The following is a 27,833-nucleotide window of genomic DNA, read 5'->3' on the forward strand; positions in this document are numbered from 1 at the left end:
AATGAAATTTCGGACATGAGTCTCTTGCAATAGTGTTCAGCTAGTGGGTCTGCACTGTAATAGATATTATACCAGTTATAGGCCTACTTTGATAACATAGTAGCAGGAGTCCTTCATGGGACATTCATCGCACAGACAGTAGGCACTAAAATATTGGAGGGGCATGGAGTAGGTGCTGATTTAGAGGCTATTCTCCTTCCCAGTGACCCAAAACAACCTAACTGAAGTATGAGTAGGCACACCATTAGTCGCAGCTCGAGAAGTACATCATTGGATTATTTTGAGTCGTCATTGTTCGAATGGTAGTCATTTGTTGGCTAGTAGATATCGATTTTATCCAACCACTGAACAGAATGAACACAATTCGCATTTCAGGTTTTGACAAAATTGCCTTAATGATTTCTTTTAAACTTTTTATACTCTATCTTTTATACTCGCTAGTTGTTATATGTTATCCCTCATTTCTTTCCATTCAGTGTGTATGCCTCTTATTTACATCACCTAGGCCCAGTTGGTTGTCTGATTTCAAAGACTACTCCAAGTCGTTTTGACGCCTTCCTATCTTTTCATTGTATCGCATTCTTAAGTTGTTTTGGATCGATGAAATTTTTATTAAACTGATACTGATACTTTTGAAGAGCTTTTTGACAGTACAGAACTTCAATATACAATTATAGTATATTCATATTGAAATGAACCTGAATATTTTAAGCTGACACTCGTCAGGGTTAATTGTCAGTAAGTAGTATAGAATTGGAAAGAACATTGCTGATGATAACCCCTGACGAGTTTCAGCCGAAAATATTTGTAGGCTTCTCATTATGAATATACTATTCAATGATACAGTCTTATTTTGTAATAATTCAGTATTACTCTCGCCACTACACCAGGTTTGCGTCATGCATTAGTGAGTGGAGATCGATGGTTGGTGGGATTATACTAAAACTGAAAATGCAACTTGACTGGAATTGGGTGATTTTCCATTTTGTTACATTTCAGGAGCGAGTGTTCGTAATGTGCAAGCCTTCCAAGTGTTGGAACAAGTATTCATAAGGGGACGTACGGTGATCCTCTGCGCCGGGGCTCTCGAAGGCATTCTGAACGTGTATCGGCGCGACCCAGCTAATTACTTCATACTAGCGGCGCAGCAGACGATTTCGGCATTCGCCGAGCCCTTGCTTGAAAAGAAGAGTTTGATATTTCCGAAATTTTTCGCGTTACTCGAGTACGTGGCGTTGGAGCTGTCGTACGTGCCGAGCAAGGAGCTCGTGAGTCTGTCGCTCATTCTGAAGGACGACAGGTGGGGCGTCTCTCATCTTGGTGATATTCGATCGTTGAATTTCAATGGCCCGTGTAAATCAGAATTGCGAGTGATTCATTAGGCCAAATTAATTATTTCTGGGATTCCAAATCTCCTTTAGCACAGGAGCCTGAAGTTGCGCGGACCTCCCATATTGAACTTGGTTTGAGATAATATTTGAGTGGCCTAACTGCAAAATTTGGGAAGGTGATTACCAAAACAATGAAAGTCATCCATTTCGACCAGTCCTAATCTTGGTTTGATGACCTCATTGCCCGGAGCCATTTGGATTGCAATTATTGGTGTTTGTGTGTTGTCTGTGTGGCTATTGAGACCTTATGTGAACGATGGAAATGAGACAAAACATGGACATAAGAACATAAGGATGGATCTTATGAGGGCCATGTAGGCAGTTTTACAGTTGTATTTTAAACATTGGCATTTCATGGATTCATCCCTGAATTAAGTTTTTAATAGGGTAAGTTTTTGTTGCACTAAAATCGTGAGAAAGTTGCCCATAACTTTACCAAAAGTTGCAGTGCACGGTTGCATTTACAATTTTTTAGAATTATTAGGCTATGAGATACTCGAAAGGTTCCACTGCATAATCCAACAGTCGAAGATATGCAGTCGGTCTGCTTGTTCGTTAGTTTCTTCGCCATTCAATCGATCATGCATACATTTTTATGTTCATTAGGTTTGGAACCTACATGACAGCAGCTCCTGCAGAGCTTTCGAATTTGGTACTGCCAAAAATTAGATGTAGAATAAGTTTTCGCATAGCGATAGCCATAGAACAAGTCCAAAACCTGCCTGTGGGGTCTATAGTATGTCAATACACGCCGTAAAGGGAGAGTCCGACTTACGGAGGTTTTACAACAGTTTTGTGGAAATTATTATGATGTAAAATACATTTATTTTCGTGAACCATCGTGTGCAATTTGAGATCTCAGACCCTGTAAGCTACAGTAACTGATCTGTAGAAACATATCACATTGTCAAAATTTGCTTTCCCGCTGTACCATCTCATGCAGGGCAATGCAAGAAGCCACTTTTCATACGTGTTAATTCTACAATGCATAATTTCTTTTGAACACTTGGACCAAACTATCTTACTAAGCTTAGAATACAATATATATTTCGTGCATAACCGCAATTTACATGTCTTGGTCGGGATATTTCTAGGATGGTGACCAACATTAATGTATGACGGGTGCATTTTTTCGAGGCTCTCAATGTCAACTATATCTTTTCGTGGTCAGGTCTCCATGGTGCAGCGTAGCATGCGTCGAAAGCCTTCGGAAAATCCTGTGCAGCAACCCGCAGATGTACAGGGATGTGTACCGCGAGGTTGGCATCCTGGAGGTTCTCGTGACGTGCCTTCATAAGTATGTAACATACTGATATTAGTATGAGTAGCATTATACGCTTTTTACGCTGGCCTTGCCGGGTAGATATGCGGCGATTCTCAAGAGCTCGGACGAATTGGAAGATAACAGATCGAAACTAGGCCGTCTGTGCATGGACGTCCTCGCGGAATTGGTTAGAAACTGCCCGGCTAACGCAAGTGAGTACGGTATTGATTTCTTAATATGCTTCATGTCATCACCTACCACATTTGAAGTCAATTTTTATTGAAATTTCTCAGATTTAATATAGCGCGTCTCAAAGTGGACCGTATTGACCATGGGGGCCATTTTGCGAGACAAGGGTGCCGTGGGAGGCAAAACTGTATGATGGGTGTGACAGGGTCGAAAATTTGCCCAATTGACTGTTTGGTTTCTTCTTAAGATGTATTTACAATCCATGTGAGGAAGATCAAATCAGGGAAAATTGCTGTGCATTACGCCAACGTAACTTTTTTATGAATTCGACATGTAGTCGAACACTTTTCGCTGGGCGTTATCAAGTGTGTAAAAATCAGAATCGAAAAGCTGTTGAAGTAAAAGTAGCACACCATCCAAACATACTTGAGTGGAGAAAGTTGGGTACTGCTGAAAAGCAGATCTACTTTGTTACTGATGACCTCTAGCTTTCAGGAGACGATAAATTTATGCCGGCCTAGATTAGAACAGGGTGTAACCAATTCGCAAGGTTCCGAGTCGCAAGTCAATTTTACTCTCATAGCTTTGACTTGAGTAAAGTCGAGTCATTTTTACTTCACCACCGTGTCAAGTCCGATCCAAGTCAGGGAGATATGGGTTGAGTCTGAGTCATAATGGTCATTGTTCATTATTGAAATCAAGACGGGCTCAGCACACCTCTGTGAGCCTAAAATGTTTAGAAGCCACCGATTTATTAAATATATTCTTTGTCGATCGTAGATGTTTTTCGAGAGACTGGCGGGGCACGGTGCGCCCACAATCTGGTCCCGCGCTCGGAAAGCCGCCCCAAAGCGTTGACCATCATCGAAGCGCTAATACTGAAGCCCCACGGGTCATCGTCCGACGACGACGACATGGGCACGCTCTTGGGTCTGTTGAGCACGGTGCATCCGAAAGACCTGACTCTGAAAAGGGATATTTTGAAATCCCTGGTGAAGGTACGCTTTTCCCCCTTACTTACCAATGGTAGTATGTAAGGACAGACAGTTCCAATCAGGAACTGTAACTACAATTTCAACTTATTCGGCAGTAATGCGTAATTTAGCTACCAAAGTTCTTTGTGTGTCAAAATTGTGTCAAGATGAAGCTTTTGAATGTAAAAAATGTGGAAGTATTCAGTTTTTGAGTCAGGATTTTTCATGTTTTAGATGTAAAAAATTACCCTACCTGGGACTGAAACATGGTATAAATGTGTCAAAATTAATTCTTTGCCTATCAAAAATGTTAAAATTCTCAATTTCACGGTATTTAGTTAAAAAATGATCGCCCTACTTATGACTAAACAAATGGTCATCATTTTCGCACAGTCCTAATCACCGCCACTGATCCAGTTCGGGCCTAAAAAGCTACCTATTACCTGAAAATGGGTCATCAATTTTGCTCAGACTTTGTCAAGGCCAGATTATCAGTTCGGAGTGCAATAATTAGTGTTTGTATTATCCCAGTGGGCTGTGTTGATAACTGAAAATAACATAAAGTAAGGATAAGTGAGGCACAAATAAGGACAGATTTTTTAAGTATGGACAATGTAGTTTTTTAGTTGTACTTTCAACATTGGCCTTTCATGGACCCCTTAAAACTAGTCCACGGACCCCAAGAGATCCATGCATCCCAGTTTAGCCTGTGCTAACTGGAGGACCTCTATTTTTGTATGTCGAAAAAAGGTTATCGAACAAAGCAGAGACGCGCGAGCCATGTTTCGTAAAGTTGGCGGCTTCATCAATGTGATATCGGCGCTGGTTTCTATTGAAGGTGAGTGCGTTATTAGCTATGGTCAGTCACGTGCAATTCTCAATATCTTACCTCGGTATGGATTGAAATGATTTCCGTCAGGTATAAGATATTTGTTTTTCTCGAGTGCCGTAAGTGAATGAAAAACTTATTGTCAGTCGATTATATTTGTCGCTGTGCAGCGCATGTAACACATATACATTGCAGGATGCTTGGAATATCCGTCTGTCGGTCTCTGGGCGGCCTTGGAATTTGGCGACGTGCTGAAGTTGTTGGAAGTTATCATTCATACTCTATGCGTCGCGCTCAGACTCCCATCAAATAAGAGATTTTTCCACTCTGAGGTGCGTAGTAATGCTTTATGGAACGTTGAACACGTGGAGTGTGAAAAAACGTGTGAAAAATACTCATCCTCACTACCAGGGACACTGTCCTTACAATCCTCTCTGATAGAGTTACGTGGTAGCTAGTGCTGGGCAACATCTAGTACATGACATATTCTGAATCGAGTATTGGGCTTCATCCTGATCTGTGCAGTTACGCCCCTAATTTATGTTGCGTTTGCTTCCAGGTTAGGTTTGAAAGCTTACGGAGCGCCGTGCTGCACCTCGGCTGCTTTGCCGACGAGAATAACATGGAAAAGACGCATTCCGTGACCTCCGAACCCTCGTCTCTTGCTGCGTCCGAATCCACGGTTTCGGTGTCAGACCCACCCGTTTTGGAGATACCATTGGCCGCCGTCAACCCGTTGGTCTTGTTGAATTCTGATAAAAAATGGGACACGACATCGGTCAGCGTCGTGGCAGTGTTTCGTTTCTTGTACCTTCTTGCCATCGATTCCTTCCCGGACGACTCTAAAAAGGGAACGCTTCGAGACAGCAAGTGTGTATTGCTAGAGAAATTCTATTTAGTATGATCCAGGGGTTCTCATCCGGCTGTCTGTGTCAAGTTTCCGAATATACTACCGTTTTATATCTCAATTACGAGATGCGTAATGTTGGACGCTTGTATGTTAATTTGAGAAAGGAAATCTCCAATTGTAAATTGATGAAGATATTTAGAATATATTTTTCTATGGGATCTCGTAATATAGACTACTTTGGTCTACTTTGGATTTGGCGTCATCATAACTCACAATACAGCAAGTGTTGTACGAAACTGTTTAAAATTATCTTTCAACTTGGCTCATAACTTGAGACCATTTGTATAGTTAAACGTTGAATTTTCACAGTAGAATTTCCACAGTAGGCTACGATTTAGAGACATTTGGCAGTGTAATTAAGGCTGGCAAACCGCAAGGTCGCATTCCTTTCGAAAGAAATCCAGCAATGAAAATCAAGTTGGTGGTTTTTAAAATGACTCCGTCTTGGCAAACACTTCAATAGTATCAATTGTAACAGTTGTGATATCACGAAGGCACTATTTAATGAAGTTCACAATATTTGCTCTCCAGTCGCATACGTTTGCTGTAATTAGATTTATGGTTCATGTTTATTTATTAAGATTCACAGATCTGCAAAATTTGTTTTGTAATTCTACCGTGCTTGTAACCAAGTCACAAGGCTCCGAGTCACAAGTCAATCTCACTTTTTTAGTTTTGACTCTAGTCAAGTCGAGTCATTTTCAATTCACCACCGAGTCAAGTTCGAGTCCAAGTCATCGAGCAGAGGTTCGAGTCCGAGTCATAGTGTTGTGACTCGACTCCGAGTCCAAGTCATTGTGATGACTTCTCAGTTACCAGTTAAAGTCTTGTTAAACCCACTGTTATAATTCTACTTGGTGATATCGCATGGTTCGCATTCATAATATACTAATTTTCCTCACTTTTAACAGTTTCTGGTCGCATTTTCAAGTATCAGTACCAATAGACAAAATCCCAATAGGTGTCGGTCTTGGTCGTCCGAGTCTCGAGTCATATGACTTGGTTCGAGTCATGCGCAATGACTCTAGTCCAAGTTGAGTCAATACACATTAGGGCTGTTCAAAAATAACTTTTTTTCCTGAATCTTGCGGGTTACTTGATTAAATCGTTAGGTTGCCTTAAAAAATGACGCACACCAAATTTGAATTCATTCCAACCAATATTCGCGGATTTCGTAGAGTTTGAAAATTTTGAATTTGCCTAAAAATGCAAAAAAAAACTTTTTTCCAATTTTCCTTCCAACCTTATGAAATTGTTGCGCTGTCTTCAAAAATGATGCAAAACAAATTTGACTCAATTCGAAGTCGTAGAAGTGGAGTTATTTCAGTTTTTCTTTGATAATTCTGGGATTATCCTTGATTGGTGGATCATCCCAGAATTATCAAAGAAAAACTTGAATAACTCGGCTTCTGCAGCTTGGAATTGAGTCAAATTTGTTTTGCATCGTTTTTGAAGACAGCGCAACAATTTCATAAGGTTGGAAGGAAAATTGGAAAAAAATTTTTTTGCATTTTTAGGCAAATTCAAAATTTTCAAACTCTACGAAATCCGCGAATATTGGTTGGAATGAATTCAAATTTGGTGTGCGTCATTTTTTAAGGCAACCTAACGATTTAATCAAGTAACCCGCAAGATTCAGGAAAAAAGGTTATTTTTGAACAGCCCTAATACACATATTGACTCGAGTAGAGTCATTACCATATTTTGAAAAAATAACTCGAGTCAAATCGAGTCATCAGAAAATCGTGACTCGAGTCGTTACAACCCTGAATTCTACTTGGTCCGCAAGCTCAAAAAGGTTAAAAGTATTGGGTTAGTGCATTCGTGTGTTTGTGATAGTTGATCTTATCTAGCCGATGTATATTATGGTAATGGGTATTCCCTGCTGCGACATGTAGAGACTAATTTACCAGACTGTTCTTACTTCTTAGTTTCGATGTGCAAATGCATATTACATGTGATGTCATATGGTTATCTGTTGTGGTGTGCAGCCAAACGCCTGTTAACTGTTTTAGATTTAAAGTACAGTTTTATTTTCAGTCAATCCGATCATTCTCCATCGCACAGACACGTTCCGCGCTGCTACCATTCTCTTGTCGTTAACATCATGGTGCAACTCATACCTGCGATTCCGAATTACTCCAGACAGGTACGGCGTTGGTCGCTTTGGTTGCTGTGTTTGAATCTAATGAAACTAACGGAGTCAATCAACATGGGATCATTGGTTAACTAATTAACGTAGGGATCAGTATAAAACATTAATTAACTTGGGAACACAATAAAACTAATTAGCCCCTTCCTGATTCTGGCTTAGAAAAGCGTGGATTAGGCTTTAACTTAAGTAAATTTAGATATTCAAATACAAATCCGAATTTTTGAATCCTGATTCCAATAGTCAAGTTCAGATTTGGTTACACAAACTCCAAAAACATGATACTCCTAGTGAAAAATAAGGGAACTAATGAACGTACTGATATAAACTGAACTTTATCTTTATTGTAGTTCTTTTTAATTCAGTAATACTAATTCTAACCTTATTTTGAAATATAAGTGTGTGGTTGTAATTCTAATTCTGATCTAGTCTGGAAAAGCTGAAAATTTTCTAGCTGGCCAGCTATGCATCTGACCAGGGTGTTCGCACTTTCAGATGCAAATCGATCTCCAGCATTACATGCTGGAACAGATCAACGGCCTTCTGGAATCGGAACGTAACGAACAGATCCTTTGCAAGAGCGGACTGCTGTCGACGCTGTTGCGAACGTACTCGGACGTGCTGTCACACGAAGCCCATCCGCTCAACGCAATCGTGCAGAGGGTCATGGAGAGATTGGCGACGCAGACCATCGCGCCTGCGGAATTAAGGTCGGTCGTGCGGGAAGTAGTAATGTGTCGTTGTCTCAGAAATGGTTACAATTGAATTTGGTACTTGGTGAACCCAAATCCTAACTGTTTCTTTGCCTTCACTCTAACCGTGACTTAAACCTTAATCCCAACGTGAGCAATATCGCCCCCCAGTGGCCGATTTTGAGAAGCAAGGGCCGAAAATGTTTGAATGTTTGAATGTTTGAGATATATTTAATTAACATGATTATAAAATGCATGTGAAGCAGGCTTATTCGGCATATGACGCGAAAAAAAAGGTCACCTCAACTTTAAGTAAACGCGGAAACCAGTTTTCCGAGCGCTCACCACCTCGAAAAAATGGCATTTTTTTAGTAAATTCACCACCGACCAGAGTTAGGTGGATAAACTTCCCGATTATGCGTCCTCTTTTTCGTATTCGTAAGTACGAGGGGCGAAAATTTGTGTCGAGATCGATAGGGGGGAAAAAGGTTGGGAACCACCGCTTAATCCATAACCATAACTGCTATACTAACCCTAAGCCCTAACTTGAACACTTACTTACTCTGTTACAAGCATAAGTAGCGATTTCCGAGTAGGTAAGGACATGGAATTTCTAAGAATTTTTATTTTCTTGGAATTGGATTTGAAGACATTAAATTTGCTCATCCCTGTCGTTCTGTCATCAGTCAATTTTATCTGTTTGGCTGTAACTTTTGTTCGCCCATGCCTTTGAATTTCCTACGTTATGATCTTGGTCCTTGGATCTTTAGTCAGTGATTTTATACATTTGCACCAACTGTACTCTGGCAGCCTTTCAAGTAGCACATGTTGTTTTCCCACGTAGAAACTCGTTGATATGAAACGGTTTCACGCGCGCCATTGGCTTTTTAGGGAATTTTTACGAATCGGCGACCCGCTGCACTGTCGTGACGCCTTCATTCGCGGCGCCCCGGTAAGCTTGTCGCGGGTAAAGAATTTGGTGTCGATGGCGACCCCGAGGAACATGTCGTTCCAAGACGACGCCACCAGCTATTTCAGAATGCCGGAATTTTTGGAATTTGACATGGTGCAACAGGTACGCGGTAGTGCTGTGTCATACTTTTTCAAAGTACGCCGGTAGGTTTACCGTCTTTCAATACCAGCTCAATCATATTTATAGACTACTTCCACTTCCAGTAGGCTGTTTTTAACCAAATATACTTAATTTTTACAATTTTGATTTTAAAAAGTTGTCAGTTGTTTGGGGTTGTCATGTGGGATGAGCCCCTGTGTGGTGGCCATTACATATATTTTCAAAGGCTCTACCTGTTTCTGGTGTCATTTTGCGTTCGTTACAAATATACACACACCCTTCTATTTCATAAGTACTGTGAACTGTGCATAAACAACAGTGTTGGAAGAGCAAAACCATTAAAATAAAATTTTCACACTAAACAAAAAGATTTTTATGAATATTTAATACAAGCCATTGTCGCTTCTGTATGAGTATGGACTGTGTGCGTTGACCCCGGCCAAAACCCCGAGTCTAGCACGGCGAAACCCGTTTAGAGCCACTGGTCGATTGACCTTTATTTGATCATTTTGACGTGCCTTGCAGGGGTGCAGCTATCTGTTTATCCCCAGCCTTTTCCCGCAAATCACATCAAACGCTCCCAGCGCAGGGCAAACTGAAACCGCCAACGTATCGGGTATAGGAAGCGGAGGTAAGAATGTAAATTTACAAATGTGATTTCACGCGGCTCAAATTACTTTTTGCCGCCATTTTCGAGTTGCTCAACAGCCGACATGAGTCATTTTAAACAGGACTACAAGTGCTTTGCTATTACATCACTGATTGTTTCAGTGCTGGAAGCCCTCCCGTGGTGAAATGATTCATTAACTTAACACAGTGGTAATAATAAGGCATTACATCATGGCTTGGTACCTGTGCTGTAATTTTTCCGTTGGTTGCGTTGTGGTTTCGCGGAACCGGACTGGTGCTTGTCCTGTGTGGAGGTGGTTTGCGTCAATTCGCGGCGCGGTAGGTGTTTGATGCGTGTGGAACAATGTTAGGATGTAATCGCGATTTGTTTACATGTTATGATGCCGGCGTTTGCGCTTCTCGTGTTTCTTGAGATTACGTATGCCGACCGGCGCATACGTATTTCGGACAATACTCCTGGTTTGCTATTGTTCTTTTGTTGATGTGAACATGTACTGGGTTGGGAAGTATTAGATCACCATTTTCGACTCAGTATAGAGACCCTGAAAGCAAAATTGTAGAAATTGTGTTTTGCGTCTTTTTTCTACCAGTATGTTTATTTTGTTTGTATAACTTTGTGACTTGGAAAAAAGTTATTACTGTCTGCGAATAGCAGATGAGGTAATGTCATTTTAAAGTTTTTCCCTTCTAGGGCTGCGGTCTGTATCCTTTACTTACTAACCTGGTGAACCCTTACACTAATCAGCAACCCTTCAGCCAACCACTAAAACAAAAATGTACCGCATTACACATCTAACATGTTACTACAGAATACTGGTGCACATAATGAACTGTTCATCAACAGCGCCACATGAAGATTATAATATAATGAATATTTACAGCGAGTCTGTGTGATTTCTGCTGTGTGAGTTGCCTGGCGTGTCTTGACCTCTGCTGAACCCCTGAGACTAGATCAGCGAACCCCTGGATTTCGTGTTAAACCACTGTTTTATCCTAAAAAACTGCTTTTCTATGTGTCTTATTTGACACTTTTTAATTCCTTACCCCAGGTGTTACTGTTGTTTCTATTAAACTCCAATATCCATCTAGATAACAGTATTGATTATTTACTGGATGCTTAAAACAAAGCGCTTTTAAATCTATGGTGGCTATGAGTAAAATATGGCTATCTGTTTCGCAATCTAAATTCTGGAAGGAATTTGATCACGTCGACATTGAGGCAAGCTCGCCTTGATCTGGATTGTGGTAAGCCTAGTCATTAAGACTATTATTCGGCTTAATAGGGTTGCGGAGAGGTCGGTATGCGGGCATTGTTTGATGGATGAGATGGCAGGGTGTGAATCTGTTTTCAAGCTATTCATAGATGGGACTTAATGAGATTCCCGTCAGCAATATTTACACTTGATTACTGTGGGCAGTCGTTCGTTTATGGGATAGTTTAGTGTGAGACCAGCAAAAATTCCATCACAAGTCCTACTTAGGGAATGGAGGACAAGATTAGAAGTAATTTGCGTCTACGAGAAAGGATGGTTTTGTGCTATCACCCGTTTGACGTGCCTACAATGACGTAGACGGTATTGTATTACTTTCGGCAGCTAACTCTTTTGAACTCTGTTGTCTCTTTGTGAAAATTGACATGGTGATTAAGTGTAGCTTATCTGGTTAAGGTATCGTAAATAAACTGTGGATGTGTATATATTGGATGAGTGTTGAGGGGTGGTAGTCAGTCTTTAATGACTGGGGAAGTGTGAATACAGTCTGATAGCTTTACACAAGCTGTGTTTGAAACAAACTGGCAATGTGAAGTGAAGAATCAAGCCAGCAGCGCTGAGGATATATCTACAGGTAATGTGAATGATTTGTGTGTTTCCTTGCAGTGCGTTTATTCTTTTACTTCGTTTTGCAGTTCATATGAACTATTGATGACAAATTGATACCAGCATCAATGGACCTGTGAGGATACTTGGCATCCTTGATATGCAGAGAAACTGGACGACCCCAATATAAGGGGATATGTGGAGGATGCAGCCTTTTTACAGGGAGACTTATGATTGACGACCTCAAAACGGTCATTCTTGCCCCAACACTCGGTGGTTGCTAGAGTTAATTGTATTTGCCTTGAGTATTTTTTGAGTACCAAGCATATCATGAAATGACCTTGGTGTTTTTGATTCCGGCTTCCGGGAACCATGCACCTATTCGACTGAAGTTGTGAAGCTGCAACTTGACTTATTCCCCGTTTGGAGACCTAAAGTTTAAGGAACTCCTAATGACTCGTTTGTATTGTAAGATATTTATATTTTGGACGCCCGACAGTCATCTGGTAATGCAGAAATGTTTGCTCGGATGGAATCACCTTAGACTTAATTTCTTTTCATATATTCTTGAAATGAATGGACCGTGATGCTGTTAGAACCTTTTGCCACATAATTTGAGGCTAAAGCTGATAAGCTTCTACCTGACTCGGTCCCCGATTGGGGACCTAAAGCTTAATGGACTGTTTGATAACTTCTATTGCAAACAATTTGAATTTTGCACGACTACATCTGGGTTACACAGAAATTTTGTAGGATAAAATTATTTGACGATGCATTTTCTGTATGAAATGCTGCGATCTGTACATAGGGACACGTACAATGCTGCTATGATTCGATATCATTACCTTTTCTTAGTGACAAGAATCAGTAGTACTGATATTTAGCTGCGTTTAGACATGTTATTCCTTGGGTGCATTCAATATTTGCGATGACAAGCGATTTTCGTGCATTTCTTTACTATTGGCTTGAAGACATGGTTGCTGAAAGTATCAAGCTAGATTTTGTTGCTAATACGCACACCTCAAATACATATGTTCACTTACTGCTCTTTGTCGATACTAATTTGTGACAATTTCTTATTAAAATGTTGAAGAAAAATATTGTCTTGAGTTCTTGTTCCGTTGAATAATAAATAGATTTTCCCTGTTGAGTCTCACCCGCTGTGGATTGGAATAGTTTTGTTAATAGTAACATGGCGACAGCAAACTTTTGCTCATTTACATGCATTGTGTCAAACATAAGAATGGCCAGCGTATGGCCGAAAAAAAGAAGAAAAGAATCTTACAAAAACTGGACGTTCCCAAAATGCTAAAAATCGGCACCAGCTTCTCTGATTCCACTGCAACGGTATATACATGTAATATGTGTTAATTCGCCATTGACAAGTCCCAGATTTTACACGTCTTTGAAAAGCTGTGGGACTCATGTTCAGGTCACTGACTATATACCTGTAAATTTAGCCCCAATTTGTGATATCACCACGATGATGCTATTGGTTATGCCACAAGTTCGCCGTTGCAGAATCTGTAAAACTACAATGTCATCACATAGGGTTCACCTCATCCCGAAACTATTGCTTTTTGCTGATGCGAGTGTGAATAATTGACTGAAATACTCTCACAAGTTGAGTTTTCACAAAAAATCAACAGAAAAATTTTCTCTCAATGAGTTTTTTTAAAAACTCATGAACTAGCTATGTAGCCAAATATGCATATTAATTTTATTGACTATACAACTGCCTGTGACGAAATCACTAAATTTAACATTAATATTGACTTAGCATTGATTTAATTGCTTAAGGGCTTAAGGGGCTTCAGGGGTGGGCAGACCTTCGTCATGCGCAAGTCATTTATCAAAAATCTTGTGACTAAAAGAGCCACAACACAAAAATTAAAACACACGAATCTATTCCATCGCAATCTAATGTAGGCTATCTAATGCAGTATATTATTGTGTGGTCTGCATGCATGGGGATTGATGATACGGCGCGTCTTCACTTGAGTGGTAAGGTATTTGAAATAAGGCTGATATGACGTCAGGGCAGTGAGGTACAGCTTCTTCAAGTGCTGCTGAACCTTTAAGGAAGATTTCTGCTCTGTAATCTTATTATTCTGTAAATCTGTAACTCGTGGCAAAGTTTTGGTGTTTTGTTTCGTGATGACGTTTCAAGCTATGTAATTATTTAGCTAATTTTGACAGATAAGGCAAAGTGGCTTACCTCCATTATGGCTGAATGCAAACTGTTCCTTCCATTCTCTTTCTAAAGTTCTGTTTTCCTGTTCATAGTTTCTCTTGCAACAACATTTTCTTGATCAAACTCTACAGTTATTGCTAGGCTTTACAATACCGGTGGAAGAGCCGTATTCATCATTGTTTGCCCGGAGATGATCGTTACCTGTACTTCTGTGATTAATTATAAAGTTCATCGTTGAACACAGTGATTTATCATAGATTGATGACTAACTGACCATATACCATTGTTCCGAGAGAAACGTTTAAGTGAACTCGACTCGAGAGTTCAATTGTGAAGTTCTAACCCAGTAGTTCCACCGTCCTCTAAATTTTACAAGTATTGTGTGAACCATAAGGAGAGAAACGCAAAAATAACACACAATTTGTCAATACGCGATAGAATGCATCTACCGTATCTATAATCGGGTTAAACTTCTGTAGCAAAATGACAAAAGCACATTTGCAATCATTGAATTTTTCGTTGATAGTTCTCGGATTATCCTTGATAGGTGGATAATCTGAGGATTATCAACGAAAAATTCCGACAACTCCACTTCTACTAGTCCGAATTGAGTCAAATTTTTTTGCATCGTCTCCAAAGACAGCTCAACAATTTCATGGGGTTGACAGAAAAATTTAAAAAAATGTTTGTAAAATTTTTCTGTATAAATTAAAAATATTAATTGGATCTGCGGATCCCTATACTTGTTAGAATTGAATCAAATTTGGTATGCAGCGATTTTTGGGGTAACCCGACAATTCAATGACTGAATGGCTGGAATCTAAAAAAAAAGTTATTTTGGAACAGCCTTAATGTACAGGGAATTTCTCGGCATGCATTATTAAGCAAGCATTACGCCAAGAATTGTGATAATGGGAACACTAATTTAATCATTTTGTTGAACATAACCCACCACTAAACCATTCCTGCAATTGTGTTCTAGGGGAGAGAACGTTTCCACCGCCAGCCGGATTGACAGTGTCATCTTGGATTTACATTGACAAATTTTGTTCGAAAAATCTCCATCCAATCAGAATTCTTACCGTGACTAGAGAGGTATACGATTCGCTGAGATATTCAAATGCCTACATACTCTTGTGCTCTTTGCTAGGCTACTGTTGATACTGGAAGTAACCCAAGTGGCCCATTGCTTAGCTCAGTAGGTAGATTTAACGAACTAAAATCTCGCATTACAAAAATATTGTTCCAAGTTCTATACATCATCCCTGGCAGCTATGCTTTTTAATTTGGTTATCATAAGGACACAATAGCTAGTGCCATCGGCACTTATTTCTGTCGATGTTCAGGTCACCCGTCAAGAAGATTCAGTGCAATACTCATGCTTATCTATTCATATTGCTGCGAAAAACAAGAACGTAATCATATCCACCCATGAGAATATCTTCAATCATATGGGTGAGATGCATATGCGATTTTGAATTGCTTGTGGCATATATGAAAATGAAATCATATCGCAAACTGTGTTGGATGATACTTTTCAAAGTTTGTTGGCTTTGCATGTATATCCTGTTGTTTTTTTTCGACACAGATTGTGTTGTTTATCGCATGTGATATTTTTATTGGGATGTCGGGCTTATTTTTGTTGTTCAAAAATAATGCTGTTTTTGTATCGTAAAGCAGTCTTCTTACATGCCTAGATGATGCTAGTTGTCAAATTAAATTGATTGGACTGAGTTGTCGGTAATCTAGGTCTAGCGTAATTTGTGAAATGTTTCCATGCTCTAGTTTTAATTCTGGTCAAATTTCTGATTCTTCTGAAAATACCACAGGAGAACTGTGTAGTGAGAAACAAGCCAAGCTTAGCTTTGCGACATTTACCATTTTCATGCTTAGTTTTGAGCCTTTCAGCGTAGAAATCAATGTCTCCCTGGTCCTTATCTTAGCTCTGACTGACATACTGGTAATGTTGTGTAACCCATTTACCTGGTGACTTGACTTATGATCAATCAAAGGTCCAGGAGACTTGGAACCCGGATCCGAGCTCATATCTGCGATGGCTAGCTTTTCAACAGACAATTTGTTACACGAAGCACGCTGGCACCATTTAGTCGTCGTCATGACTAAAGCGACCGTGCTGAAACATAGTACCGCGGTCGTTTATCTCAACGGGAAACAACTCGGCTCTGCTAAGGTACCTTGTTTCTTTGCTGTGTAATGTTTACGTTTGTACGAATAGCGACTAAACTTTTTTGTCTGAGTAACAACAAAATGGGTAAAAATTATGTTTCGGTAAAATCCAATTCTGAATATAATATCGTCAAGCCCACATTTCAACTACAGTGGTGCAGTAAAACTTCTTGCCCCTTCCAAGGAAATTATTTTATGTAAGGAGCTAATAACAGAGGTGTTCACTGATCAGTGACAAAGTGCTTGAGTGGGTATGGGACCGTCCAAAAGCGGTCCGCAAATATTGGAAAATTCTGAGGGTATGCATTACAAATGTCTAAAAATCTCCTAAATTATAATGGAATTAGCCTTAAACGGAACCAAGACATCAGACACTCTCTGCCTTCTGTTTTCAGTTGAGATACATTCACAACAGCCCAGGCGGCAATGCGTCAAACGTAGCAAACGCCACTGTCCAAGTGATGGGCTACATCGGAACGCCACCTTGCCTACGTGCGGAATCGACCCTTCTGTGGCGATTAGCGTCGTTGCATATTGCGGACGACTCATCGTACACGACGGCAGCTAACATCCTCTCGCAGCACTGGCTGGGTCCGTCTTATGTCGGAAACTTTCAATCGGTGAAGTTGTCAGGTGGGTTTCGCGTTGGAGATGTGTGCATGTTTTTACGATCTGATATCTCGACTGTTTGCAGACGGAAATTTCGGACCTCTGCTCACCGAGGAACACGTTTGCTTCTCGCTGCACGCTCACGCCTGCGAGACCGCGTCCTGTTTAAGACTCCGACGGCAGAGTCATAAAGTCGACAGTAAATCGATCGCAACAGAGGTTCGTTGTTGTTGCGGCAAGATACTGCGGAGCGTATCAGTATGTGTAGCTTATCAGTATTGCTTATTAGTATGGAATTGTATCTGAAGCGAGGTTGCGAACCACAGATCTATACAAACTGGCTTGGCACAGTGTTCATATAAAACGCAGACTCCGTACTTTCGTCGGTCCCAGCTAAGATGCAGTGAACATTGTCTGTACAGTAACAAAGATTCTGCTGCAATTAATGTTCTACCCGGGAAATTGTTTTCATTCCAGCTACATTTGAGCGTTAATGACGGGCTGACTCCAATTTTACTGATTCGAAACTCGTGCCTGCACATGCCTGGAGCTGCAAGGGCTATCGGAGCCGTGACTGTCTTCGATCAGGCATCTGCTGCCGTACGTAGCTTTGCGCCTGGACCGATTTCAAGAGTGCTGCAGGTAAAACGCGCACCCCATGTTACCAAAAGCTTAGTTTCAGCACTTGGTATTCCGGCAGAACGTTGGAGGCACGGCCATCATACTCAATCTCGTCTCCATGGCCACCGACGTGGAAGGACTTTATGCCGCTGTAAAGAGTTTGGTTTGCATCGTGAAAAATAACGAAGCGGCCGCCATGGAAATGGACAAGAAGAGAGGATATCAAGTCGGTTATCTATCATTTCTCTTTGATAGGTTCAGGGTGGACATGCAGTTTTGTATGCTTGTGACACTTCAAGTGTGTTTGGACTAGTTCTACTTCTACTAAACAATGTCTTGATCATAATTGCTCAGTTTTTTCGTTTTGTATTTTGTCAAGTAAAAAGTAGTTTCTAAATAAGTTCTTGAGCGAAATTGTTATCGTAACAAGTAAAACGACCATACGAAGTAACCCCTATATCACGCTGCAACTTTTTATAAGCCATAAAGATGAATGTTCAGCATGCGAGTATCCAGCTCCTCCTTAAACTAATTGAAACTACTTGCTTGGGCATCCTACAGACCTTCTGCTTGAAGTAATTTTGACATAACTTGGAAGTACATTAACCTGGGTAGCAATGGCTAATGCTTTGACCGCCACAACATCCATTGCAAGAATGCATTATTGTTCTACTTTTTGTGTGCCTCTGTCCTGGCTCGTTCTTCTGATTGTTATACATCATATCTTATAATATCGGTTTCACTTTGGAATCTGTTTGAAATCCTTCAGTGCCGATCACTTATGATACAAGGCACCCAAAAAGTCTCGTAGTTATAATGAATGTATTCTTGCAATCGATATTGTGATGAGAGCAATTTGGTCTGTGGCGAAATCCTGCTATATAGACATATATGTCAAGCTAGTTTTCTCTTTCAGCTCATCAATTGATTGTTTCAGGCTTTGGCGATGCATTTGAGACGGAAAAGGCACTTGCTCAACTCTCACGTTCTGCATCTCGCGTATTCGCTAGCCGGCACTGTAGACGCAGGACGCGAATCGGCGTTCATTCCAAACGTGACGGCTTTCGAAGATCTGCTCTGCGATCTTGAGGTGATTTTTAGTTTTCTCTACTATCTTGTTATATTGGGAAGTAATTTGAAACAACGCGATTGGCGTTAAATGGCAATGATAACTCGCTCTGAATGAGTTAATACAGCACCTTTTCCAAATCATGTACCACGCCCCACCTCCGACAACACCCAGACGTTGTAAATGTAATCTCCAGGTTGAATAGCTACTAATAACTTGTTTTCTAGAAGTCTGCTCTAGCAGAGCAGATCATATCAGCGGGTTCGTTGGTGTTCGTCATACCTGGCTCACAGCAAGTTGATTTGGAGTGAAAAACTAATACCCCACTTCAATTATGTATTCATATCCAGTATCGACGGTGCCCCAGTGCGCCATTAACTACCTTTGCTAGATAGGATATGTATTTCAAGTGACCCTTCCCGTTACAGAACTTCAATATACAATTGAATAATATATTCATATTGAAATCAACTGGTCAGATATATACAAAGTTGTATTCCATTATCTACTAATTGCTGACGATTACCCCTTATGAGTATCATATTATTCAATTATATATTGAAGTTCTGTACATACAAGAGTCTCTTTTAAAACTCTAGAGCTTTTGATATTATTGCAATCTTCTCTTTGCACCAAGAAAGTCCACGGAATACTCAACTTATATATTGGCGACTTGAATTAATGTATTTTGCTGATAACATTCTTTTCAGTTGTTTGCTTTGGTGACATTTTATTTTTTTAAACAGGTGTGGCACAACGCTCCCGACGAATTGCACAAGTCTCTCCTCGAACACATTTATGAGCTACTGACTGAGTCCAGGTATGGATTACCCATTGTGTAGTTGCTTCTCGCCTCCATTATAATTTTCTACCTTTGCAGCGACACCGGTGCTAATTGCTTGATCATCAACGAACGAGATATGGTGAAGCGTTGCCTGCATTTTTTACTCGCTGACGCATCGCTGTCGTACGGCACCGTACAAATTGTGTTTCGAATATTGGAGGTCCTTCTGAAATGTCCCGGAAACAATTCCAACTTACTGAGGTGAGACGGCTGTGTAAATCGCCATATGATATGACGCTAATCTGTCGTTCAGAGTGACAAAACTAATGAGAATTGTTATGATATTATTATTGGTGTGCATAGAGCGATACTGAACGCGTTTTTCTGTTGCACATATTGAAATCCAACGCATGACAAGTATATTTTGCTGGAAATAACTTTCATCTCGGGTTACCGACCGATGAAGGTCAAAGCAAACAATTTAAAAATCATCTCTTTGGGTAATTTTGGGCTAAAGCTGGCAGTTATAGATGCTAGCACTTACGAATGATTACTGGTGAAGCTTTGAGCTTCCGATAATATGAAGAATATCTGACACGTAAACCTTGCGCTATTTGGCAGGTTCGGACAGTTTCTCGTCATGTTGCTGCCTCCCGTCAACCAAAGCGAGAAGCAATTAAAGTTAGACAACGCCGACATTGCAAGCGATTTCAAGACGTCTAATTCTACCGGAGGTAAGGAGTATTTTTATACAAATCCGAAGGTAACGAAACGAATTTGATTTCAGCGGAATACTATTTTTTCTGTTATGGTGATAGTGAGAAGTAAAGTTGAATCTGAAAAAATCATCAGTATCTGGGATCCTGACTCTGTTTTGTTTGGTTGAGTGTAAACTGCGAATGGCCTTCATTCCACTTACAGAAACTGTCCGATTATCTTCGAAGCCTGTGTGTGCGCGTAACATCCGTATCAGAAACATGGGCTTGAGCCTGCTGCGCCAGGGTCTTCATGACGGCAACACAGGAGAGCCCGACACAAGGTTCGTTTCTCAACGGTAAACTTAGATGTAGTTTACGTTTGAATCTCTGCTTACACTTGTAACTGATGAAGGGTATTCGAGTTGAATTAATTATATTCAAATTAATGTAGTCTTGAGGGCACTATTCAATTATAAGTAGAAGTAACTAATTTTAACTAAATTTATGACCGTGGGTTGATTCAGTAATAGAGAAATTTCATGTACTCGACTGAATAATAGTTCATAATATATATGTTAATGACAAACATACGTACGTTGTACATGGACGAACGTTACGGTAATATAAAGGTAACCCGAGTGGCGAGTAATACCGTATTTCTTTGTTTCAGCTTTTGCGACGAGCTTCAATATACCTTGGGTTGGGATTGGATGCTGCTCTTTCTCAACGAATACGTCCACGACTCTACCATTGTCGAGGCCACTCTACTGCTGCTGGAAGCTTTGAGGTTTGCGCTTGGAATTTTCAAATTTTGTTTTTTCTGTGTGTGTTCTAGTCAGACTTTGACAAAGAGATAGTTCTAAGTATACGTCAGTGATCTAATTTGTGAAATGCTTCTATATACTGTAATTTTAATTCTAAATAATAATTTCATCATTTCAAAACACCACAAGACTGCAAGACTGTGATACAATAATGGACTTGGAGTAGTCTTGGCAATAAGACACCCAACCGGGCTTATGTAATGTAAATAAGAGGGCATGCACTCCGATTTGACATGAACTAAACTTGGTTCTTGTTGCATTTCTTTCAATTCTGGAATTTTAATTCAATAATTTTAATTATAATCAAATTTGGAAAAAAACTGTAGCTATCATTCTAATTCTAATCTAAATTAGAAAAGATGTAAATTTTCTAGTTCCTTCAACTGTGGTTCAGGTGCGGTTCCTCCGGCACTAAGAGCTCTCACACGTACTCTGTGTCGACCGGGTCGCTGTCCGCTGCTGCGCTGTCAACCCCGGCATCAATCGTAGCAGCGGGTATTGGCGCATCAAACTCTACTGCCCCGACACACAGCTCGGCGTACGAACGGTTTAAGCACGGGGAATTGTTTGGCGGTTGGCTGGCCGGGACGGAGGCTATCTTGAAGAACATGGAGGAATCTTTGCTCGGTAAGTCAGTGTTGTGATTGGGATATGGGATGAGCTGGGGCTTATTGAATTCTTCTCATGATGAGTGTCAGTGGGACGCTTCCATCATTGCCGACTACGCTAGTATTGGAAATTAGTGTCCCGGCCCATATTTACTGCAAAGGGGGCCGAATAATTGGTTGGTGGCTTTGAACTCAAATATAAGGTTGGGTTGTCAGTACCTGGGAATGAAAATGAGAATAAGATTTTAGTTGGCGTCAAAATCGAGTCGGAGACAAGAACCCCTCTCCCTTTATAGATATGCTCAGTGGCTTTGTTTTGGAAGTCATATATTCCGTTCGAACTCTGGCCGCAGATTCGGTAAGCGGAAGCGTCCCGCAGGGTTGTAACCAAGTCACAAGGCTCCGAGTCGCGAGTCAATCTCACTTTCATCGTTTCGACTCGAGTCAAGTCGAGTCATTTTCAATTCACCACCGAGTCAAGTCCAAGTCAGTGAGGAGAGGGTTGAGTCCGAGTCACGGTGTTATGACTCGAGTCTGAGTCCAAGTCATTGCGTTGACAGCTCAGTTTCCAGTTAAAGTCTTGTTAAACCCACTTTTTATGTCACTTTGGTGATATCGAATTGCTCGCATTTATAAGATACTGATTTTCCTCAATTATATTGTCAAATGAATTGTATTGTCTGCTAAGTCTGCTTAGCGTTCGCGTATTGTTGGATATAGGCTGCTTCTAAACAGTTTGGAACAAGACTTGCAGCATTGTGATGTAGGATGAGTTGAAAGTAAATCGCAAACTCTACATTCAGAAAGCGTTCTAAACTACTAAAGTCTTCAATGTCTTGCACTTTCCGATTGCGAATAACATTGAAATATATCGAGCAGTCTGGCTGGAAAGCTGACGTTGACCGGCGGCTGAGAAGCACTGATCTAGAGCAATTAAATAATTATTGCAAATTTTTTCTGTATTTAAACCTCCTATTTCTTGCACGCCCTGATTTGTATCTTGAGATACATTAACTTATCCTGTGTTCAGGCTTCAACGTAGGCTCCGGCGAGGACATGGAATATCACCGACAGGTTTTTCGCGACGCGTGCCCCGGACCCGGTTTCCAGTTGTTGACTTACAACTTGCTGCGGCACATGGACTCGCCCCGGTTGTATATCGCGTTGCTACAGTTTGCCGTGTCTGACAAGATGACGGAGCCACCGCCCACGGACAAGGTGAGGCTTTGATTTCAAAGTGTAAAGCTAGCGATTTCTAGAGATGCCCTACGTAACTGAGAACGAGAAGTGTATATTAAAAAATGTCATGCGATCATGCCAAGTAAAGTGAAGGCCCGTAATCTAGTTGTAATGTTTACTGTAGAGTTGCCATAACCACCTTTCATTACCTTCTCACATATTAAAGAATCATTTCTCACTCTTTGACTCAAATCATTACAAATATTTGGTGATGCGATTGTTGATATGCGATGTTCTTTTCAATTCTCTACTAGTTGCTGACCATTACCCCTGACGTCGGAAATATTCGGGTTTATTTCAATATCGACATAATAATCAATTGTATATTGAAGTTCTGCACCTCCAAGATGCTCATTGCAATAATCGATTTGCATTTGTGCACTTCAATCATTGTGCCCAACCAAAAAAAATTACTTTGATTGTGTTTAAATCCCATTACAGGACCATAAACAATGGTCCATATCCATAATTACTTGCCTACATGGTACCAACGGCAGTGTCATGTAAATTTCAACCCTCTCAAAGAGCACTCCGACCCAATGACATATTATTAATGTCTGAAAATGCGTCGAAAAACATCATTTGATGACAAACTTTTCAAGTCAAGATTCAAGTCACAACTTTGTCATGCAGTGTAAACTATACCGAATAAAGTAAATTTAAGTAGTCTGCTATGTGACTATGTCAGTTGTGTTTTGTAGATCGATCTGGACACGATGTACGAACTGATATTCGGTCACAACGCCTCTTCAGGGCCGACCAGCCCTAGAAGCAAACTGAAGACGAGCGTCAGTTTCAGCGGTCCTAGCATATCCCCCCAAAACAACACGGCCATGTGTGTGGAAGTGTTTCAAGTCATTCTGTCGATGGTCCGCAGTATGATAAACAAGGTAAGAGAATTTGTGTTGCCGTCCCAGCCATTGCTAGCTCAGATTCATCAGTACTAACTGTGGCGTAGCCAGGAGCGAGTTTTTTTGGGTCCGAACCCGTCTTATTTCAAACTTGTTCTGATGTCGATGTTGAAAACCAATCCAATTTCGATCACACATGATTGTTGATATGCAATGTTCTTCCCAATTCTCTACTTATGCATGCCACCATTATATGTACAGGACTGGATGAAGGAGTCCAGCAAGCATTGGATTCAGACGTACCCCATCGTCATGCTGCAGACGTTCATATTTATCTATCAGTTCGACTATAACAGCCTGGCGTCAGCGTTTGTGACTCCGGACTTTCTCTCCTATCTCTGCTCCACTGTCTTTCCGCGGCAGGAAGATGATGATTTTTACGTAAGTCTGTTAGGGCATTGGCATTTTTACGTTTGCATTCTCGGACAATATTATCATTGCCGGGGCTGGGTTATCATGGTCATGAGGTGACTCCCAAAATTTTTTAAACGTAACCTATGTGGAAACTCCACTGAGAGAGACTTTCGTCGTGAAATAAATCAAATCTCAAATGCAATTTAAAGCACTTTCGACAGGCATTGAATGCAACCGGATATAGCCTATGTCACAAGTTCAGATTCGGACGCCTAGAAATTTTTACCGATTAAATTGGATATGAATTAGAATTATAGCCGCACAGATTGTTTCAAATTAGATTAGAATTACTGAATTTGCAAAACAAAGAAAATTGAATTGAGTTCCGAATTAAAAAAGATGTCTTGGCTAATTGGAAATCGAACGTTTTCCAGATGCCAGCAACCGTGGACCCGACCTCATCCTCGTCAACGGACCAGCCGTCTCCAGCTGCGTCACCCACTGAGCAACACCGGGGCAGCGTTTCCTCCAAGGGGGCGCTGTTATCAACCCACCCGTGCAGAAAATTCATATTCAACCTGCTTCAACATATTGTGTTCGATTCTCTGTCGCTTCCCTCCTCGAACGCAGGGAAGCATGGACAAGTTGTTGACCTAATACTAGAGGTAGATCCAACACTGTTGTCTAACAACCCAAAAACTGTTTGATTAGGTATAGATCAGTGGCTCTTAGCCAGGGTTGTAATGACTCGAGTCATAACTCGATTCAAGTCACGATTTTCTGATGACTCGACTTGACTCGAGTCATTTTCTCAAAATACGGAAATGACTCGGCTCGAGTGAATTTGTCTATTGACTCGACTTGGACTCGAGTCATTGCACATGACCTGAGACTCAGACCTCCAAGATCGATTTAACGCAGAGCGAATGTTTGTAGTTGTGTAATTGTATATCTGACTCCAAGAAGGCTGCGTTTACAATTCGCTGCGTGTTTCTTCTTTCGTTCGACGACCGGCGTAACCACGCCGTACGACCTTGTTGGCTGACGTACCACCAAGCCTGTCTCTTGCACACGTATTCGATGGATCACACTGACGAATATTTTTTTGTTTCCGTCTCCCCGACTTGTAACTTTATTGAATGTCACGTACGGTTCAAAATGCAATATATTTATGAACGTCTATCGACTTCCGAATCATCAAAATAACCATGAATGTATATCGACTTCCGAGTTAGCTAATAATCACCAATGCATGCATCAATGTCTCTACGTGGTATTACACACGTATATCTCGAATAGCCACGAGATTACATGCACCAAACATCGTACGATTTAATTCACACGACAAATAGACGACTCACGAAGGTCTTTCGGGTTTTCACTTCAGGGAATTGGGTAAGGTTCACAACACTCTCTATTGCTCAAATCTTAAAATGGCGTGAACAATATATTTCGTTAAAATCGACATTTCATTGTAATTTCGAAGAATAGCGAAGTAACCACACCATTGGGATTTCGTCTATTGGTACTGCCGTGCTGGTACTTGAAAAGAGTGAAAAATTAGTATACTATAAATGCGAACCATTCGATATCACAAAACAGAGTTATAAAAAGTGGGCTTAACAAGACTTTAACTTGAAACCGAGCAGTCAACTCAATGGCTTGGACTCGGACTGGAGTCATAATAGCATGACTAAAACTCGACCCTCTGCTTGCTGACATGGAGTCGGACTTGACTCGGAGTCACAAGTCAATCTCACTTTTATAGTTCTGACTCGAGTCAAGTCGAGTCATTTTCAATTCACCATCGAGTCGAGTCCCAGTCAGTGAGTAGAGAGGCGAGTCCGAGTCATAGCGCTGTGACTCGAGTGTGAGTCCAAGTCATTATGTTCACTGTTGAGTTTTGAGTTTTATCCGGTTCAATCCACTACTCGAGTGATATAGAATTGCTCGCATTCATAACATCGTAATTTTCCTCAGTCATAACAGTTTCTGGCTCGATTTCCCAAGTATCAGGACTGATAGACGAAATAACGATCACGTGGTGACTTTACTATTCTTTGCAGTGGCAATAAAATGTCTGTCTTGGCTGTCCTTGTCTCGAGTCAAGACACAAAATGACTCGAGTCAAGTCTAGTCACCAAGAAATTGTGACTTGAGTCATTATAACCGTGGTATTAACCGATTATCGGATTTTGTTACTGTGTTCTGTCTGCTAGCGTAGGTACATCAAATGGCGTTAGTTTACTGGCGCTTCATGCGTACAAAGTTTTTTGACCCGTTGCAATCAGGCGAGTGTAATTTCGCAACTGTTTATTTGCACTAGATCATTTTTAAAATCTGCTTTCAAGACTATAATCGAGATTGCTTTTCTTCTCAGTTCTCTCCGCAACGTTGCACCGTGGCTCAGCTGAAAGAATTCCAAACCGACGTCATCGATCATCTTTTCGCGAACCTCATCGACGCCGAGCCCTTCATGGGCGAAAGCGGGGTTCTGCTAAGTCACGGATCGCACGCTCACCCCACGAGCAAAAAGAGCCAGTCCAACAGCGCGGCGTACGACAATATCCAGCAGAACGTCGCGTATTTTACGTCGAGAGTGGTGGACAGGCTTTGGCAAGGTAAAAGGCTTTATACCGGGGGTGATTTTGGGTTGCCGATGCGTAGAGCTTGCCATGAACGCCCTTTCCCGCCAAGTTATATTATCACCCTGGAAACCTTGTCGCAGCATCAACAACGGTCCCATCCTCGCTTGACCTTGCCTTCCGTTCTTGTTCAGGCATGTATAATCACGATGCAAGAAAACTGTTTGAAAACATTCGAAAATTGCTGTTCCAAGCCAAAAATAAAGGTGAGGAAATCATGTGGTCATCTGTGCTAAAATATTTAAATTTGTACTTGAAACGTTGCGAGTTGTGATATGAGAACCCGAGAATTGTGTCTGTTTGCAATATTTATTCCATACTGCTGTATTGCAGGTGTGCGTTGCACGCAGGCTGTTATCGATAGCCTGTTCAGAAGCTTGTACCGCGTCGTTCTCTACCAACTGAGCAGGCAGCATCAGAGCATCTCGGAGCAAATGACGGTGCTCGACGCCCTTCACAATTTGACTAATAACAGGTGCGTGTGGAGATTTGTGGCATTATGTAGTTTATATGGTACCTAATTCGTTGGTTTTCAGATGAATATTCGATGAAAAAACTAGTCTGATTTTTTAAATTTTGGATCAAAGTGGTCAATTCCTTAAAACCGCACATAAACAGTCGGAAGTTTTCGTGTGTGAGATTGCAAGTCTGTAGTATATCCAATCAATTGAATCATATATTCATATTGAAATAAGCCCGAATATTGTCGGCTGACACTCGTCAGGGGTAATCGTCAGCAACTAGTAGAGAATTGAAAAGAACTTCGTATATCAACAATCGTGACAAGGGCAGTTATGTTTTATTACAATTATTTTCCATTTATTCATGTTTTTTATGTTCTTTATTACACTATACAGAGAGTTGATCTTCGAAAACAGACGACACGACCAGCTGTTTCTCAGCGGACTCTGCCATTGCCTATTCATGCTTGCAAGTGACAGGTATGTATATTGCCATACCACCGTAATAACAAGTTACGGTAGATGCCTCGCAATTTCAGTGACGGCGTTGGATTCGGAGTGGAAGATGAGCCAAGGCAAACCACGTGGCATGTCAATATCGGCAGCCATGATTCAGAGAGCGCAGCAGTCAAGAACAAAGGTTGTTAATTTGATGTCACTTTTAGCACGACTTAGTCAATTTTATCTTTTTTCATCAGCGAAAGCCTAT

At 40.9% G+C, this 27,833-nt stretch overlaps 1 protein-coding gene and 1 long non-coding RNA gene across 2 annotated transcripts in view; both read left to right on the forward strand.

The window, feature by feature from the left end:
* The window catches only part of LOC145458963 (WD repeat and FYVE domain-containing protein 3-like), a 60,818-nt gene that overhangs the window by 8,895 nt on the left and 24,090 nt on the right, over positions 1–27,833 (forward strand). Inside the window, exons 9-42 of the mRNA XM_080337476.1 lie at positions 1,000–1,300; positions 2,563–2,688; positions 2,755–2,867; positions 3,625–3,842; positions 4,569–4,656; positions 4,843–4,979; positions 5,207–5,517; positions 7,598–7,706; positions 8,205–8,419; positions 9,293–9,476; positions 9,999–10,104; positions 15,097–15,209; positions 15,461–15,569; positions 16,127–16,305; positions 16,697–16,934; positions 16,996–17,129; positions 17,388–17,552; positions 17,611–17,757; positions 18,469–18,621; positions 19,347–19,420; positions 19,481–19,645; positions 20,006–20,118; positions 20,306–20,423; positions 20,753–20,869; positions 21,301–21,533; positions 22,545–22,732; positions 23,455–23,643; positions 23,866–24,045; positions 24,453–24,683; positions 26,399–26,639; positions 26,798–26,869; positions 26,997–27,138; positions 27,521–27,604; positions 27,664–27,764. Coding sequence (XP_080193602.1) covers positions 1,000–1,300; positions 2,563–2,688; positions 2,755–2,867; positions 3,625–3,842; positions 4,569–4,656; positions 4,843–4,979; positions 5,207–5,517; positions 7,598–7,706; positions 8,205–8,419; positions 9,293–9,476; positions 9,999–10,104; positions 15,097–15,209; positions 15,461–15,569; positions 16,127–16,305; positions 16,697–16,934; positions 16,996–17,129; positions 17,388–17,552; positions 17,611–17,757; positions 18,469–18,621; positions 19,347–19,420; positions 19,481–19,645; positions 20,006–20,118; positions 20,306–20,423; positions 20,753–20,869; positions 21,301–21,533; positions 22,545–22,732; positions 23,455–23,643; positions 23,866–24,045; positions 24,453–24,683; positions 26,399–26,639; positions 26,798–26,869; positions 26,997–27,138; positions 27,521–27,604; positions 27,664–27,764 — 5,394 coding nt within the window. The remainder of the gene's footprint in view (positions 1–999; positions 1,301–2,562; positions 2,689–2,754; positions 2,868–3,624; positions 3,843–4,568; positions 4,657–4,842; positions 4,980–5,206; positions 5,518–7,597; positions 7,707–8,204; positions 8,420–9,292; positions 9,477–9,998; positions 10,105–15,096; positions 15,210–15,460; positions 15,570–16,126; positions 16,306–16,696; positions 16,935–16,995; positions 17,130–17,387; positions 17,553–17,610; positions 17,758–18,468; positions 18,622–19,346; positions 19,421–19,480; positions 19,646–20,005; positions 20,119–20,305; positions 20,424–20,752; positions 20,870–21,300; positions 21,534–22,544; positions 22,733–23,454; positions 23,644–23,865; positions 24,046–24,452; positions 24,684–26,398; positions 26,640–26,797; positions 26,870–26,996; positions 27,139–27,520; positions 27,605–27,663; positions 27,765–27,833) is intronic.
* On the forward strand, positions 10,111–13,029 carry LOC145458968 (uncharacterized). Its single transcript, XR_013921246.1, has 2 exons — positions 10,111–11,948; positions 12,010–13,029. It is a non-coding gene; the product is annotated as an uncharacterized LOC145458968 (long non-coding RNA).

This window comes from Botryllus schlosseri, chromosome 16 (genome assembly GCF_051294905.1).
Source record: "Botryllus schlosseri isolate E-star chromosome 16, Bs_hap1, whole genome shotgun sequence".
NCBI classification, from domain to species: Eukaryota; Metazoa; Chordata; class Ascidiacea; order Stolidobranchia; family Styelidae; genus Botryllus; species Botryllus schlosseri.